The sequence below is a fragment of the Marmota flaviventris genome, chromosome 1, assembly GCF_047511675.1.
Source record: "Marmota flaviventris isolate mMarFla1 chromosome 1, mMarFla1.hap1, whole genome shotgun sequence".
NCBI lineage: Eukaryota > Metazoa > Chordata > Mammalia > Rodentia > Sciuridae > Marmota > Marmota flaviventris.
The window spans coordinates 90,221,903-90,236,566 of NC_092498.1; the positions used below are offsets into that span (position 1 = coordinate 90,221,903).

At 41.1% G+C, this 14,664-nt stretch overlaps 1 protein-coding gene across 1 annotated transcript; it reads left to right on the forward strand.

Annotated features, from left to right (window-relative positions):
• Positions 1-684: 684 nt before the first annotated feature.
• On the forward strand, positions 685-13,919 carry Ppp1r17 (protein phosphatase 1 regulatory subunit 17). The gene is made up of 4 exons (XM_027939596.2): positions 685-766; positions 4,227-4,379; positions 5,745-5,897; positions 13,840-13,919. The coding sequence occupies exons 1-4, from the start codon at positions 685-687 to the stop codon at positions 13,917-13,919; spliced, it is 468 nt and encodes a 155-aa protein (XP_027795397.1).
• Positions 13,920-14,664: the final 745 nt, after the last annotated feature.

The window sequence follows — 14,664 nt, forward strand, 5'->3', positions numbered from 1 at the left end:
CTGACAAAATACAGGTGAAGTTCAATCAAGATTTTCTATTCTGATATGTGGATGCTAATCCATAATGGGGATGTGGGGGGAGCATGGGAGGAATGGAGGAACTTTAGATAGGGCAAAGGGGAGGGAGGGGAAGAGAGGGGGTAGGAGAGATGGTACAATGAGATGGAAATTATTACCCTAAGTACATATATGAAGACACAAATGGTGTGACTCTGAACAACCAGTGACATGAAAAATTGAGCTGTATATATGTACTATGAATTGAAATGCATTCTGCTGTCAAGTATGACAAATTAGAATAAATAAATAAATTTAAAATTTAAAAAAAAGATTTTCTATAACTCTGAGCTAACTTATTTCTAACTCAGAATCAGTCGAGGTATTTATTCTGAAACTCTTAAAATGCCTCTGAAAGAGGAAAAATGCTGAGCATTTGATATATGACAATTAGCAAATAAATCTGTGTGCCTGCATGGGTGGGTGTATGATCCATCTTATTTGGGCTTAAAGTTTCATACCTAAGTATAAGAAGCAGTCTTAAAAAATAAGACTGAGTTGGGAAATAATAGTTAGTGCTCAAAAAATATATTTATTTAATAAGTGAATGAGTGGATGAGCCACGGGCACCCTTACAGACTGTTTCTTACACATCTGTAGTATAAGAAGCACACCTGCTCTCCTTTGATGATGTCCACTGAGCAAATGCAGCCTCTGGAGCTCTCAGAAGACAGACTAGACAAACTAGACCCTCGTTACAGCCACTTAGGTAAGTGCTCCACTGTGAATGTCAGTCATGGAAGTCAGAAAGGGGTGTCTCTGCCATACGGCTTTCAGGCAAGTCAGAAAAGAGGCCCCTGAAACCTGATAGACTATGCCTTCTGGTGACAGCCAACACCAGCTGGACGGGCAAATAGCCATGGGTCTGTGGGGTCTGCCATGTAAATATTAGCTGAAGCACTGGGGACAGGTTCATTAGAGTTAAAGAGAGAGAGAAAGAGGAAGCATTGTCCTCTTTTGTGGGTCTGCTAGAGTCCCAGGCAAAGCATTTTTGAGGCAATAAATGGGATGTGGCAGTAGAGGTTGTTTCCAGTATTTCCCGGCACACTTACACCCCATGTGCAGTGCCAATAAAATATTTCAAATATCTCTCTTTGCCTATCAAGACAGAATTTTAAATAGCCTTTTTCTGTTTTATTGTCAATCTGTTTCCTTTCCAGAACTGACTTTTTGCATAACCTTTGTAATGAAAATACCAGAAACATTTCTGCCTCTACCCATTTCTAAAAATGAGACACTCAGACTTTTGATGGATGGGCCTTTTGCATATTCATAGCCTTTGTTTATGCCTCGCCCGGTTATGACTCCCCCCTCCTCTTCCCACTCCCCATTTGCCATCAAGATATTTTATGTTCAGAATTTCTCCAAAAGTGGGGAAAAATGCAATTGAAGTTAAAGTATAAACTGAAGCAAATGTCTTGCTCTATGTACTGTGTGCAGAGTAGTGCCTTAGGGTCAAAGGGTGGCCCACACCCCTGACAGGTACATTGCCAGGCTGAGCCCCCAGAGACACCACAGCTGGGCAACACCCATTCTAAGCAACATTCATTCATTCAGTAATTCATTCATTCCTACCTATGGTATGTACAATATGGGAGAAATTAACTGTGCTATGGGAGAACATGTTTTAAGAATTGCTCTTTTAACCAGGCATATGAAGACTCACAATTCCAAGAGCCCAGGTTTAATTCTGATCCCATAACCTGCCATCAGTGTCCCCTTCTGCCTTTTATTTGACATTTTGAACCTCATTTTCCTTATCTGCAAATTGGGGATTAATAGTACACTGTTTTGGTAGGCTTCTTTTGGAATTAAATGAGATGATGTGTTCAGGAATGATAGTAGTGTTCTTAACAACCAGGAAAGCACAGGCAGAGATGAATCAGAAAAACCGCTGGCCAATCTTGTGTGCTGGAATGACACGGAATGACCTAGAACATAAGTGATACTCAGTAAAGGCTCCTTTACAGCCTTTTTATTGTATATATAAACTTTGTATAATCTAAAGCCTCATATGTAGTATGACTTCATAAATGTTTATTAAATGGAGATGATTGGATGAAATTTTCAAAATCTTTTAGGCAAAGGAAATGTTTATTACTATGCATGTGACTGAGGAAAATAATGTTATTTGATTTGGGGGTTACATATAGTGACCTTTTGATAATACAGGCATACTAATGTATGGTTACCAAGGGATGGTGGTTTCCTCAGGCATGTTGAATTTTCTAAAACAAAGGATAATTGTTTTAGAAACAATTATTTCTATTGTTTGCCCAATAAACCATAAAACTTGAAGGCAAGAACAATCTACTAGTCCTTTTTTATTCCTAGACTCTAGCAGGGCCTGATATACACTAGAAGCTTAATAAACATTGATTTTATAAATGAACAAATGACAGATCCATAAATGTCCAGATCCACAAACTAAAATGAAGAGATTTGACCTATTTAATTTTCAATGTTTCCATGAAATTTACCTGAATATTTTACTGAAAAAGAAACAGAGAAGGAAAGAGAAAGAGAGGAGAGGAAAGAGGGAAAGAGGAGAGGGAGGGAGAGGCAGGGATCTGAAAGACCCAGTTAACCTCTGAATGTCCCCCATGTTCCTTCACATTTGTAGATCTAGCCAGACTGCATTCAGGTTATGGCTCAGAGTTTCCAGAGAGGACAAATATCCTGGTTGTTTTGTGGAATTGGCTTCTTTGAATCCCAACAGAATATCTCTTTACACTAAACATGTTGGAGTCTATTCATTCAATCATATATTCAGCAAACATTTGATTATGGCTGCTAAGGAGATGAAAGACAAGATGCTATCATTAAAAAAGGGAAGAGAAGACCTGCACAAATCAAAACTACATCAGTAAATTCCTCACCCGTCTTCACTTCTATGGCCAGAAGAGGCCTCCTGCTGATTCACGCTCGGGCTTCATCATTTGTCACCTTTAACAACTTTGAAGGTGTTACTTGAGCAAAAATTCTGTGACTATTCAGAAAATGAGAAAGGCCACACAGGACTGGAGTTTGCATGGAAAGACTGATGAAGAGGGGGCCTTCCTCTGGGCCTGGTGGAACTTTAGGGGCTGAGCCATGGCAGAGGGAACATTTTATTAAAACATGTGAAATATATCAAATGTATCAGATGCTTTGCTGCTAACATGAGCAAACACACACACACACACACACACACATACATTCACACATTGATTTAATATTATCCTTGCTTTAAGTATTGAGAGACTATTAAAGTTCCTACAAATTAAGGCCATGCTCCCACAATTGGCAAATGAGAGAATTAGGACTTGGACTTGGGGTGGCTGATTCTCATTCAACATGCACTTATTGAAGGGAGAGGCCATTAAGAATAAAATTGCATGAAAGAATCTATTCCCTGATGTCTGGGAAGATGCTGAATAGAGCAACAGATGAATCACTTGGAGCAGTGAATGAGGGCCAGTGACAGAGAAGGATGAAGGAGAGCAGTAACAACCTTCAGGGGCCACGAGTAATGATCTGATGGAAGTGAGGTAGCCGCAGGACTCCAAAGGCTCTCCTGAGGTCCTGAGGGGACTAAGAAAAAGAAAGAGATTTAGAAGAAGAAAAAAGGGCTGGGGCTAGGATGGGCAAATAGGAGAGCTGCCAGGCCAGGGAAAAGAAAGATGAGTGGTGGAGCCCCATGTGAACCATCAGGAGGACACGCCTGTCCCAGAAGCGAAAGAGAGTCAGGAATTTACTGAGAACCTCAGGGAAACTTCCCAAGATCAAGGGAGCTGCAGGTTCCACACGGACCCTTGGGGTGTCTAAAGAGAACAAACCTCGGGCAAAGGAAATTGAGCATTAGCACAGAGAGCCTACCCCGTCAGAAACAACGCACACCCACGCTGAGGTCTGCCCAACCATCTTTTGAAGTTCTTCTTTGTCTTGCTTTTCAAATTCTCTTAATTGGGGCTTTCACAGAATTCCAGTTTTCCTTTCTCTCTATTCTAGTCTATACTTGAGTAGATCATTCTGTAAGTCTACTTAAGTCCTCTGTTGAAGAGACAAAAATAATAAACATTTTCCTTTTTCAGAACAAATGACCTCTGCTCCCAGTGTGGGACTAACCCTTACTCATGTTATATTCTTCTACTTTTTTTTTTTTTGGCTTCATATCCTGTCAAAAGCAGATGATCTTTCAGACCAGTTCATTAAGGACTGTGATCTCAAAAAGAAGCCAAGAAAGGGGAAGAACACACAGGCCAACCTGAATGTTGAGTCAGACCAAAAAAAACCAAGGAGGAAAGATACACCTGCCCTGCACATCCCACCTTTTATACCAGGTAATGGACAGCACAGCCGCCTTGCACAGCTGGGAAGGGGAACCACCCCCACTGGACCATGTTGGTCCTAACACATCTTTTTAAATATTTGGGTATTTAAATGCTAAATAACAGCTATGCAGTACTATATTTATAATGCAGTATTTTTCACTCACTGAGAGTGGACTTTGGGGACAGAAAAGCATGAACTGCTCCAATTATTGGGGGTCCATCTGATGGGCTCTGATATTATCAACAGACAGTGAATAAAGCCACCACAAACTTCCAAAGCCATCATGCTCATCAACATTCAGCAGGCATGAGGCATTGGGGAGGAGGATTGGTGGGGAGATGGGTGTGAGACAATCACAGGTCACACCTGACTACAAAGGAGGCTGGAAATATAGTCCAGCTCCATGCCCAGGAAAAACATGGAGCAGTTTGATGAACAACTAACATGTCTCTCTATGAGACCTGAGATGTGACATGTGACACTCCCTTATGCTCAAAAACTTTATTTGTTTGGTTTCTTTCTCCTTCACTCTTGGTCATTTCCTTCTTGTCCTTTCTACTCACAACATACTTTGAGGGGTACAAAACAAATGAAACAGATATTTCTGGGAAGGAACTTTCCTATATGTAAGAAATAACAGCCCAGACACACCTGAAATCTGCAGTAAGAAGAAACATCACGGGCTGGGATGGAACTCCGTTGTAGAGCACTTGCCTAGGCTGCCTGAGGCCCTGGGTTCGATTTCCAGCACTGTTAGAAAAGGAAAAGGAAGGAACATCATAATGGAAGTTCTAATTAAGAACCAGGGAAAATGAGTCTGGGTAGTGAGTTCTGATTTTTAGAGCATTATTAAATGATGGAGAAAATTTTCACCTGCAGAACAGAGGTGAGAAGGCAAGTAGGTGAAGGTGGGTGGAGGTAGGGCAATAATTAAAGTCTAAGGGTAGAAGTGTGAGGCACAGAACTTGCAGAACAGAAAATTACCCCACTGGCTAAGGAAGATGAGCTTTGGAGACAAAAAAATCCAGGCTCAATCCCCATCCAACACCTAGAAAATGGAATAAATTGAGCCCATTTCTTTAGCTCACCTATCATCTCAGGTAGATCATGGTGGTGGTAGTACTAAATCCCTCAGGGATTTATGAGGCTAAAATGAAATCAGGCATGCAAACCCCTTTGTATAGAGGATGTTCCTAGTGCAGTCTGCATAAGTATTATTCTTACGCTAAGGAAACTTCATTTATTAAAATAAGTTTGGGAAATCAACCTTGACTACCTTCACCAGGTGTATGTGCTGTGTTATGCACAACCCTTCTGTATGGGATATGTTCACTTGACCCTGCTGCTATCTCTCTGTTCCCCTAACCATGCAGGTGTGATTTCAGAACATCTAATTAAAAGATATGATGTTCAGGACAGACGTCCAAAGGGCAAAATAAACCCAGCTCTTCATAACTCTGACCTGGAACAGAAAAGGCCAAGGAGAAAAGACACACCTGCCCTGCACGTGCCCCCCTATGCAGCAGGTAAAAGAGCAGGAGGTGGTGGGAATGGGTAGGGAGCCTGACCATCTGGAGGTACTGGGACATGGTCTTTGTCCTGGCCCAGCAAGCTCGGTCTTGCCCAAGTTCTCTAGGGAGGAGTCACATTTACTGCTGCCTCTCAGATTTATCTTCATTGGCAGCTCCCCGGGGGATGACCTGGAGATGCCAGAGGCTCAGAGATTACTCCTGCTTCAGCAGAGCTGGTCAAATTCACTGAGCCAGTGAAACAGAAATGTCAGTGGGTCCTTGAGAACTGGTGAAATACCCTTCCCCGTCTCAAGTGGATCGTGTGTCCAGTAACTGATGGCTGATCCTCCCAAGTCACATGGACTAATTGACCAAGTTCTCAATATAGGAGAGAGAGGAAGGGAGGAGAGAAAGAGAAATGCAGAAATACTGATAGCTATCTTATTATGTATCCAACAGAAAACCTTACTGATCTGTGTTTATAATCCCAGGCTATAAGGGAGACTCTGTATGAGGTATAGTTCTTGTCCCTGAGAACTTTATATGCAAGTTAGGAAATAAAATGTGTACACTCATGATGATTAGAGTGTGAGACTCTGTGTGTGTGTGTGTGTGTGAGAGAGAGAGAGAGAGAGAGAGAGAGAGAGAGAGAGAGAGAGATACAGATGGTTTTGTAGGGAGAATAGCAAGTGAGAGATGTACTAATATTTACTGAGAACCCACAAAATGTAAGAAATGGCTTGTATCATGGATTTTTAAAAAGTCTACTGAGTAATGTAACAGAGTAGCTTTTACCTCCCTTTATAGACAGAGAAACAGAGAAACAATTTAATTCACTTGTCAGACGGTTTAAAGTCTTACCTGGATGAGATGGATAGATGGAAGGATGGATAGAAGGATGGCTGATTAACGGTTGGACTAATGATAGAATGACCAGATAAATAAGTGAATCAATCAAGGTTAAACACTACTAGGTGGAACAGCTGGAGTTCAAACCCAAGTCTCTCCGGCTTTAGCCAGGTTTTTACTGTACTGTGGGGTGGTTTGGACTTCTAGCATCATAGGAATGCAGAAGTTCCACTTTTGGAAGGAGATAAGATTTGATTGTTATTAAGAGTTTTCCATTATTTAATTTTTTTTTTGGAGGGGGTACTGGGGATTGAACTCAGGGGCACTCGACCACTGAGCCACATCCCCAGCCCTATTTCTTATTTTATTTAGAGATCGGGTCTCACTGAGTTGCTTAGCGCCTCACTTTTGCTGAGGCTGGCTTTGAACTCAAAATCCTCCTGCCTCAGTCTCTTGGGATTACAGGCGTGCACCACCACACCCAGCATTCCAGTATTTAATTTAATAAAGGAGGAAAAAGACATCTCAGAAAAAGACACCATGACAAACGAGGTCAGGGCCTCTAGATCTCCAAGCAAGCTAGAGAGACGAGTCCCAAGTTCCACAAAATTTGTGTTCTCTGTCCTTCCCTTCCTTTCATCCCCCTCATCCTCTCTTTCCAACTCTTTTTCCTTTCATCCATCCTTCCTTCTTGACTACTTACCTGTATATCAAAATGTATGTGACCCCACCTGGTCATGTTTAGCAGTATTTCTCCCCACCCCCCCCTCCCCACACACACACACACTTATATCCACACTCATTTCTAGTGACCAGCCTTTCTGAGCTCTGACTACATGTAACCTTTTAACATAATAAATTGTACTGATAACACAAGAAGTTTAGAACAGGCAGAAGTCTAATCCTCAAACAACCCTCAGTATTTTAATGGATATTTATTAAATCCTTGCTGTGTTCTAGGCACTGATACTGCAAGAAAGTCAATCATCATAGAGTTAGCCAGACACAATAGTGCATGCCTATAATCCTTGGGAGGCTGAGGCAGGAGTTCAAAGCCAGCCTGAGGAACCTAGTGAAGCCATATCTCTAAATAAAATATAAAAAGGGCTGGGGATGTGGCTCAGTGGTAAAGTGTCCCTGGATTCAATCCCTGGTACCAAAATAGTAATCATAATCATAATTGTACAAAGAGACAATAGAATCTCTCCTAGGGATAAATGCTAGGAAGAAAAGTAAAGGTGGGTATGGAAAGAGGGAGAGAGCTAGAGACTGCTTCCTGAGTAGGGAGTGCAGGGAAGACTTCTCTTATGAGGGGACACTGAAACAGAGACCTGATGGGGAGTGTGGGAGGGTGCCATGGGGATAACTGGGCGAAGAGTATTTGAGCCAAAGTGATGAGTTCAAGTGACCACAAGTGGCAAAGTCTTTAGCCTTTACTCCCTCAGTATTTATTGAGAACCTACTATGCGCTAGGCACTGTTGGGAGTGCTAGACATACATTAGAAAACAAAACTAAAAAAAAAAGTTCTTGTCTTCCCCGAGTGTATATTCTAGGTAGGGGAATATAATAACTAAATATTTGGTCCTGAAGCAGAATTAACACATGTTTTCCAAAACTCACTCACAGGTAGGCAAATTGTAAACCACGAGATAACTCGCTCAGAGAGAAGGATGGTTCCCATGACTCCTTGTATCACTTGCCTGGGCAGGATCTGCATTAGCCTCTTCCTTCCCTCATTTGTCTTTTACTTCAGTCAACAGAGGTGGCTGAGCACAACTCTCCTACCTCATGCAGGACTTGAAGGAAGAAGCCGCTCTCTAGCCTCTAACGGGTACACAGAGAGCAAGCCAGGGGCAAAATCCTTTCTTCTTTCACAGTAGATTTGCTATTGGAAAAGGAGTCCAGAGACCTTGGTGTAACTGACTGAAGAATAATAGCCAATAGTTATAATTTATCCATTCCAACACTTAACCAAAGGAAGAAGGAGTTGTTACATGGTGATATTTCCATGGTAGAGCTGCACCCGTTGATGCAATAATAAAATATCTGATAAGTCTTGCATCAAAGTAATCATTTTGACTTATGTAACCCAGATGAGCAAACTCTGATCCATTGCCATGATTTTTTTCCTGTTTCCTATTAGTCTACTCATTCTATAGGTTATGCTGCAATATAGGAAATTCTACTTTAGAATTGTGTATGACTTAAATCGATTTTCTTTTCTTTTTTCTTCTTTTTTTTTTTTTGCCTCTGTTAAATATTTCTGTCCTTAAATCAAATGAAAAGGAAAGAAAGGCACAGACTGTAACACATGCTTTCTCATTTGCAAATAAGGGGCAGAGCCAAGCAAGATAGTGTGGAACATACAGACAATTCTCAGGAGAAATGGACCAAGGATGGGTGGGAAAGTCTACTCCTGCTCAGCTACACTGCTTTCCCACCTTTACTGACCCTCAAACTGACACACATTTTCCCCCAGCTCCCCCGGTCCAGGTCCCAGTGACCTCAGCCAACTCAAAGCCTCTGTTAACCGATCTTTTCAAGTCCAAAATGACTTTTTCTTTTCCGAACTAACTCTCTACTAGACATGGGCATGCAAATACCCAAGACTCTGCCATTGTTGTTAGTATGGTCTTTTGTTCTCATTACTGTTATTATACCTGTTACGTAAATTGACCTACGTCAACAGCTTGTTTGCCGAATTCATGAGGACTGGGTTGTGATTCAATCACCTTATGTTTCCGGTATTGACCTTGATATCAGCTAGTCCAATCCTTTCTATATAGCAGTGCTCCATAATTATCTGCTGATTTGATATTCTACCTGTCAATCATGATTCTGCAGTACCTGATAGAGACTGATTATTTTCTACCCATTCTTGTGTTTATTTTACTACCACAGAGTTAGTAGAGAGAAAAAAATATTTACAGGCAGGGAGCCATCTGACTACATAAAATTTTGCACGGGCTTTGAAGGCAAGAAAACTCTATATTTCCTTTTCTGCTCCTTAGTACTTTCAAAGCTCTGAAAAATGAACACAACTAAGAACTTTTTTTATTTCATCCATTCCTAAAAGGGGGGCTATAAAGGCTATCTCAAAGCACTGAGAACACTATTAAATAAAGTGTCAAAGCACTTAGCAGAGTTTTTGGCATATTGAAAGTCCTCAATAAATGTTAGTTCCTCTTCATTTTCTGTTTAATCTTATATTCTTTGAGATAGGTCAAACAATTTCTGAAGATGAGAATTCTCCTACTTCGTACAAACCTGCTGATTCAGGGAACCTCCTAATTGATTGAACTCTGATCACTTGGCAGTGGATGTTGCCTATATCTAAATCCCCAATTAACAGCTTCCCCATTGAATCAAAAATGTTTATCAAATACTGCAGCATGTGTAAGGGTTGGACGGGTGCTGTGTGGCCATAGACTTGACACTCATTATGGAAATTTTTGAGTCAGCAAATGTTTACATTTAAGTATGTGCAATTATAGATATTGTTGTATGATTCTAGCTTTTATTAGCATATTAGCTGAAGTTACTCTATTTTTGAAGAGCCTTTTAGTATCTAAAGATTTGGCAGTAATCAAAATGCTGGTTAAGCTGATAAGGATAGCGCCTTCGGCAGATGTTCAGAAAAACTCACGTTGGTTCTAATGAGGGTGTTGGGAGGAACTCACAGACAAATGCACCCTGGAGACATCTCCTCTCATTAGCCCTTGGCAAGGGAACACTGGACATGGATTCACTCTCCTTTCTAAGTCTCTTGCTAACCACCGTCCTTCTCCTAGGTTAATGAGCTCATTTGACAGGTTCCAACTGCCAGAATAGCCCCTCAATAGGGTATCTTAGGCTCTCTTGCCAGCTCCAGGCTTGCTCCCAACTTGGTCCACAGTTTGCCAGGACCCCCATCTTGATGATTTCATGGCAGGGACCACTGGTTGTGATTGGTCAGGACCAGGTAACCAAGCATTGCTTAAGAGAGAAGGAAGTCTTGAGTTGGGGTCTGTAGCAAATAGAGCCAAGCATAGCTTGGCTAGAAGCATGAAAGAGGAACCTGCTGGAAAACTGGTCCATAAGCTTTGAACATCTGGCAGTCGAGGGGAATCAGACATTAAAATAGTGTGCTTGTACAAAGGAAAGGGACTGGTTTGTCCTTTGAAAGTGACACCTCCTCTGTCTTGCTTGTAATAACGTATTTTCTAAGATGGTTAGTTAGGACAGGGGGTGCCTTCTCTCTGGCTCCTATAGGTCAGAGGTACATGACTATAATGTGGATGATCAGTTGTAGATGGTGCTGTACATGGGATCCTGCTCAAAAATAGCTCACTGCAAGGCTGATTGACCCTCAGAGGTCATTTTCAAATCACCAAAGCATCAAGAACAACAATGCAGTGGTAATATATATATATATATATATATATATATATATATATATATATATTTTCCCGATTTAAAGCTCAACCTGAACAATAATATCCATGAAGTCAAGATTTTGATAAGCTCCTATGTTAGCTTTCTGTTACTTTGACAAAGTACTTGAGAAAATTAACATAAAAGGAGGAAAGATTCAGTTTGTCTCACAGTTTCAGAGATTTCAGTTCTTGGTCCTTGACTCTGCTGCCTTTGGGCCTGTAAAAGCAGAATATCATGCCACGAATGGTGTGATGCAATAGAGCGACTCACCTCATGATGGCCAGGAAGCAGAGAAGAGAAAGAGAGAGAGAAGGACCCAAAGGGGCCAGTGTCCCAATATCCTCCTCAAGGGCATGCCCACAATGACCTAACTTCCTCCCACTAGGCCCCACCTCCTAAAAGTTCCATCTCCTCCCAAGAGTGCTGTAAGCTGGGGAACAAACCTTCAATACCTGAATCTTAGGGGGGACATTTAATTAAGCTCCAAATCATAACACATAACTTTATTATAAAACATTAAAATTACTGTTTAGCTACACAAATATAAAACAGTGGCTCACATTTTTTTTATTTTTTTTTTATTTGGTATAATTAGTTATACATGGCAGTAGAATGCACTTTGACACATCATACATAAATGGAGAATAACTCCCATTCTTCTGGTTGTACATGATGTAGAATTACACTGATCATGTAATCATATATGTGCATAAGATAATTTATGTCTGATTCATTCTACTATTCTTCCTTCCTCCATACCCCTTCCCCTCCTTTCACTCCCCTCTGTCTAATCCAAAGTACCTCTATTCTTCCCTAGCTCCCACCTTATTGTGAATTTGCATCCGCCTATCAGAGAAAATATTCAGCATTTGGTTTTGGGGATTGACTTATTTCGCTTAGCATGGTAGTTCACTTTCAACTTGAAACGACCTCATGTGCTCCTATGGGTAGTCCACTCCACTTTAGGAAGCATCAGCCTTTATCATTTTGTAGGTTCCTCCTATCCTTGAAATCCCAGGACCTCCCCACCCCCCAACCTTTGGCCCAGATTCTCATCTTACTCTATGTCAAGGATACCCAAAGTAACCACAAAGCGTACCAAGACCTGGGACTATAAAGGCTCTCACCCATTTTGAATCAACCTACATGGAGCTTAATATAAAGACATATCCAGGAAGGAAGGATGAAAAGTTTCAGAATTCAACATAGCTAAATCTACATTCCCCTACTAGGCTATCTTAAATTCAAATAAAAATCCAATCCTCCATGCAGCTGGTATCAGAGAGAATATCTCCCACTGTGTTTCATACGTGATTTATGCAAAAGCTTTAGTTCCAGCCAGACTCTTGAAATTGTTTTTCTCCTCCAATAAATATTAGCTAATTGGTAAGGAACCCATCTGAACAAACTAGGAACTGAATCAAATGAATAGTCATTAAGATTAACACATAGTTTTCATTAATTTGCCACTGTTGAATGGAGTCCAGTGCTATAGAAAGGCCTCTTGTGGTGCTCAGCTTCCTCCCTCAAGTTTAGATCTTTATGAACTGCTTCATGGACTGGAGCCTCTAATTACAAGAGGAAGGAGAGAGGGATCCAAGGCAAGGGTACAAGACACAACTGGGGGCTGGAATGGGAGGACAGGACTGGCCTCAGTCACAGTTCCACTGTCCTTTGTTAAAATGATCCTACTTGACTCTTCATAGGGTGAGCAGAACTATCCCGACCTCCTCGGCTGGACTTTTCTGAGCTAATCAGCCCAGAAAATTGGGCTCAGAAAAGAAATTCAGACTTCTGAGTTTCATAGACCAGAAAATTCTTGAAGAACAAAATACCATGGGGCCCAACAGAGGGATAGCAACTTTTTTTTTTTTTTTTTTGAGTAAGAATGAGAAGAAACAATCATCTAACATGTCTAAAATTTTTTAAAAGAAAAAGATATTTTAATCCTCCAAAGAAGACAAAGAGTCATCTCAAAATAAAGAGCCCCTTTTTAAATTATAGCTATACAGTTATATGGAAAAACTCACCTCATTTTTCTTATTTTCCTTTTTTGCTCTAAACTATGTGAACCTCATCATTTCCTGGGACTAACATTTGGAAATGGCATGTCCAGCACCTTGGCTTAATATTTTCCCTGGTTGTTGGTAAAATATTTCAAAGCTTGACTTCATGAGGATGACCAGTTGCTTTGGGGGGTGGAGGTGGGGGGAGGGAGGGGCAGGGAGAAAGAAAAAGAAAAATGCATTTAGTTGTTCACAAGTATGGTTCTTTGCTAAGTGTGTTATATTTACCTTAGTTAACCCAATAACACTTTATAATAAGCAGTAGTGTTCTCATTTTAGATTTTCTCATATGTAAAATGAGATTAAGAGGGTGGCTGAACTAAGCCCAGTGCAATTGAACTCCAAAATCCCATGTTTTCCATCCTATAGTACTGCAAGCTTAGGATCAGAAATCAGAGAAAGAAGGTGAAGGTTGTCTCTGACTCCCAGGCTTTGCATCCCCTTGCACCCAGAGTGGTGCCCTCATTGAGCACCTTGGGAAGGCCAAATAAGGCCACCCAGTACCCTCTCCCTCAGCACAGATGCTAAACGTTTCTAGGTTGCTGAGCTCCTGTGTCTGCACTACAAGGTTGTCTAATATTTGAAGCAGAGGCACTTAATTGCAGCTCTGTGCTTTGTTTTGCAGGTGTGAGACTGCTCAGGGACCAGAGACCCAAAGCGATTGTGGAAGATGACGAAAAGGATGGTGACAAGATAGCTATTTAAAGATATTTCCCCTGAGATCACTTGTAAATAGGTTAGATTGGTTCCCTATGGTGACCTAGGGAAAAAAATAGACTTGTTTCTGTTCGCATTTTGTCCTAGTCTGACGTTCAGATCTAGACACCTCCTCCCCAAGAGACATACTACATCAGATTGCCAGTCACCTCTGCTGTCTTTTTTTTCTTTCTTGAGTCTGGTTTCTATTCCGACTCCTTACATTTTCATTTTCCAATGCATGGGAAAAGAAACAGATCATCCCAAATTAGGAGTTAACAGGGAAAGCTCGGGGATTCCATTTCTGCATCTTCTGGATCAATTCACAGAGCAGAGAACATGCATACCAAGGGGATCCTTTGTGGCTGGTTCATCTGTTAGTCAGAACTTACCATCCAAATACCAGTTCTAGTAGGGGCTCCCTATTCCAGCTGGGGAGGTAAGAAGGTTTGGTTCTTAACTCACTGATTGCTTTGGAGTCTTATTTCTCCTGCCCTGACTTGAGAGTCCAGTTCTTTTGGCGCTCCTAAGAATCTTGTAACGGAAGCTGTAAAGGTGAATTTATGAACTCTAAGAGTCGACCCAGTTCCCCATGGCAGGGCTGAAAATGCCGGTAGCAGAGAGGACTTGTCTGTCTGGAAATTTTACCAACATATCCTCTTATTTATTTTTGTTGTTTTTTTTTTTTTAAAAAAAAAACAACAATTCTTCACCATGGTTGTCCTGACATTTGAGAATTATGTCACAAGTGAGT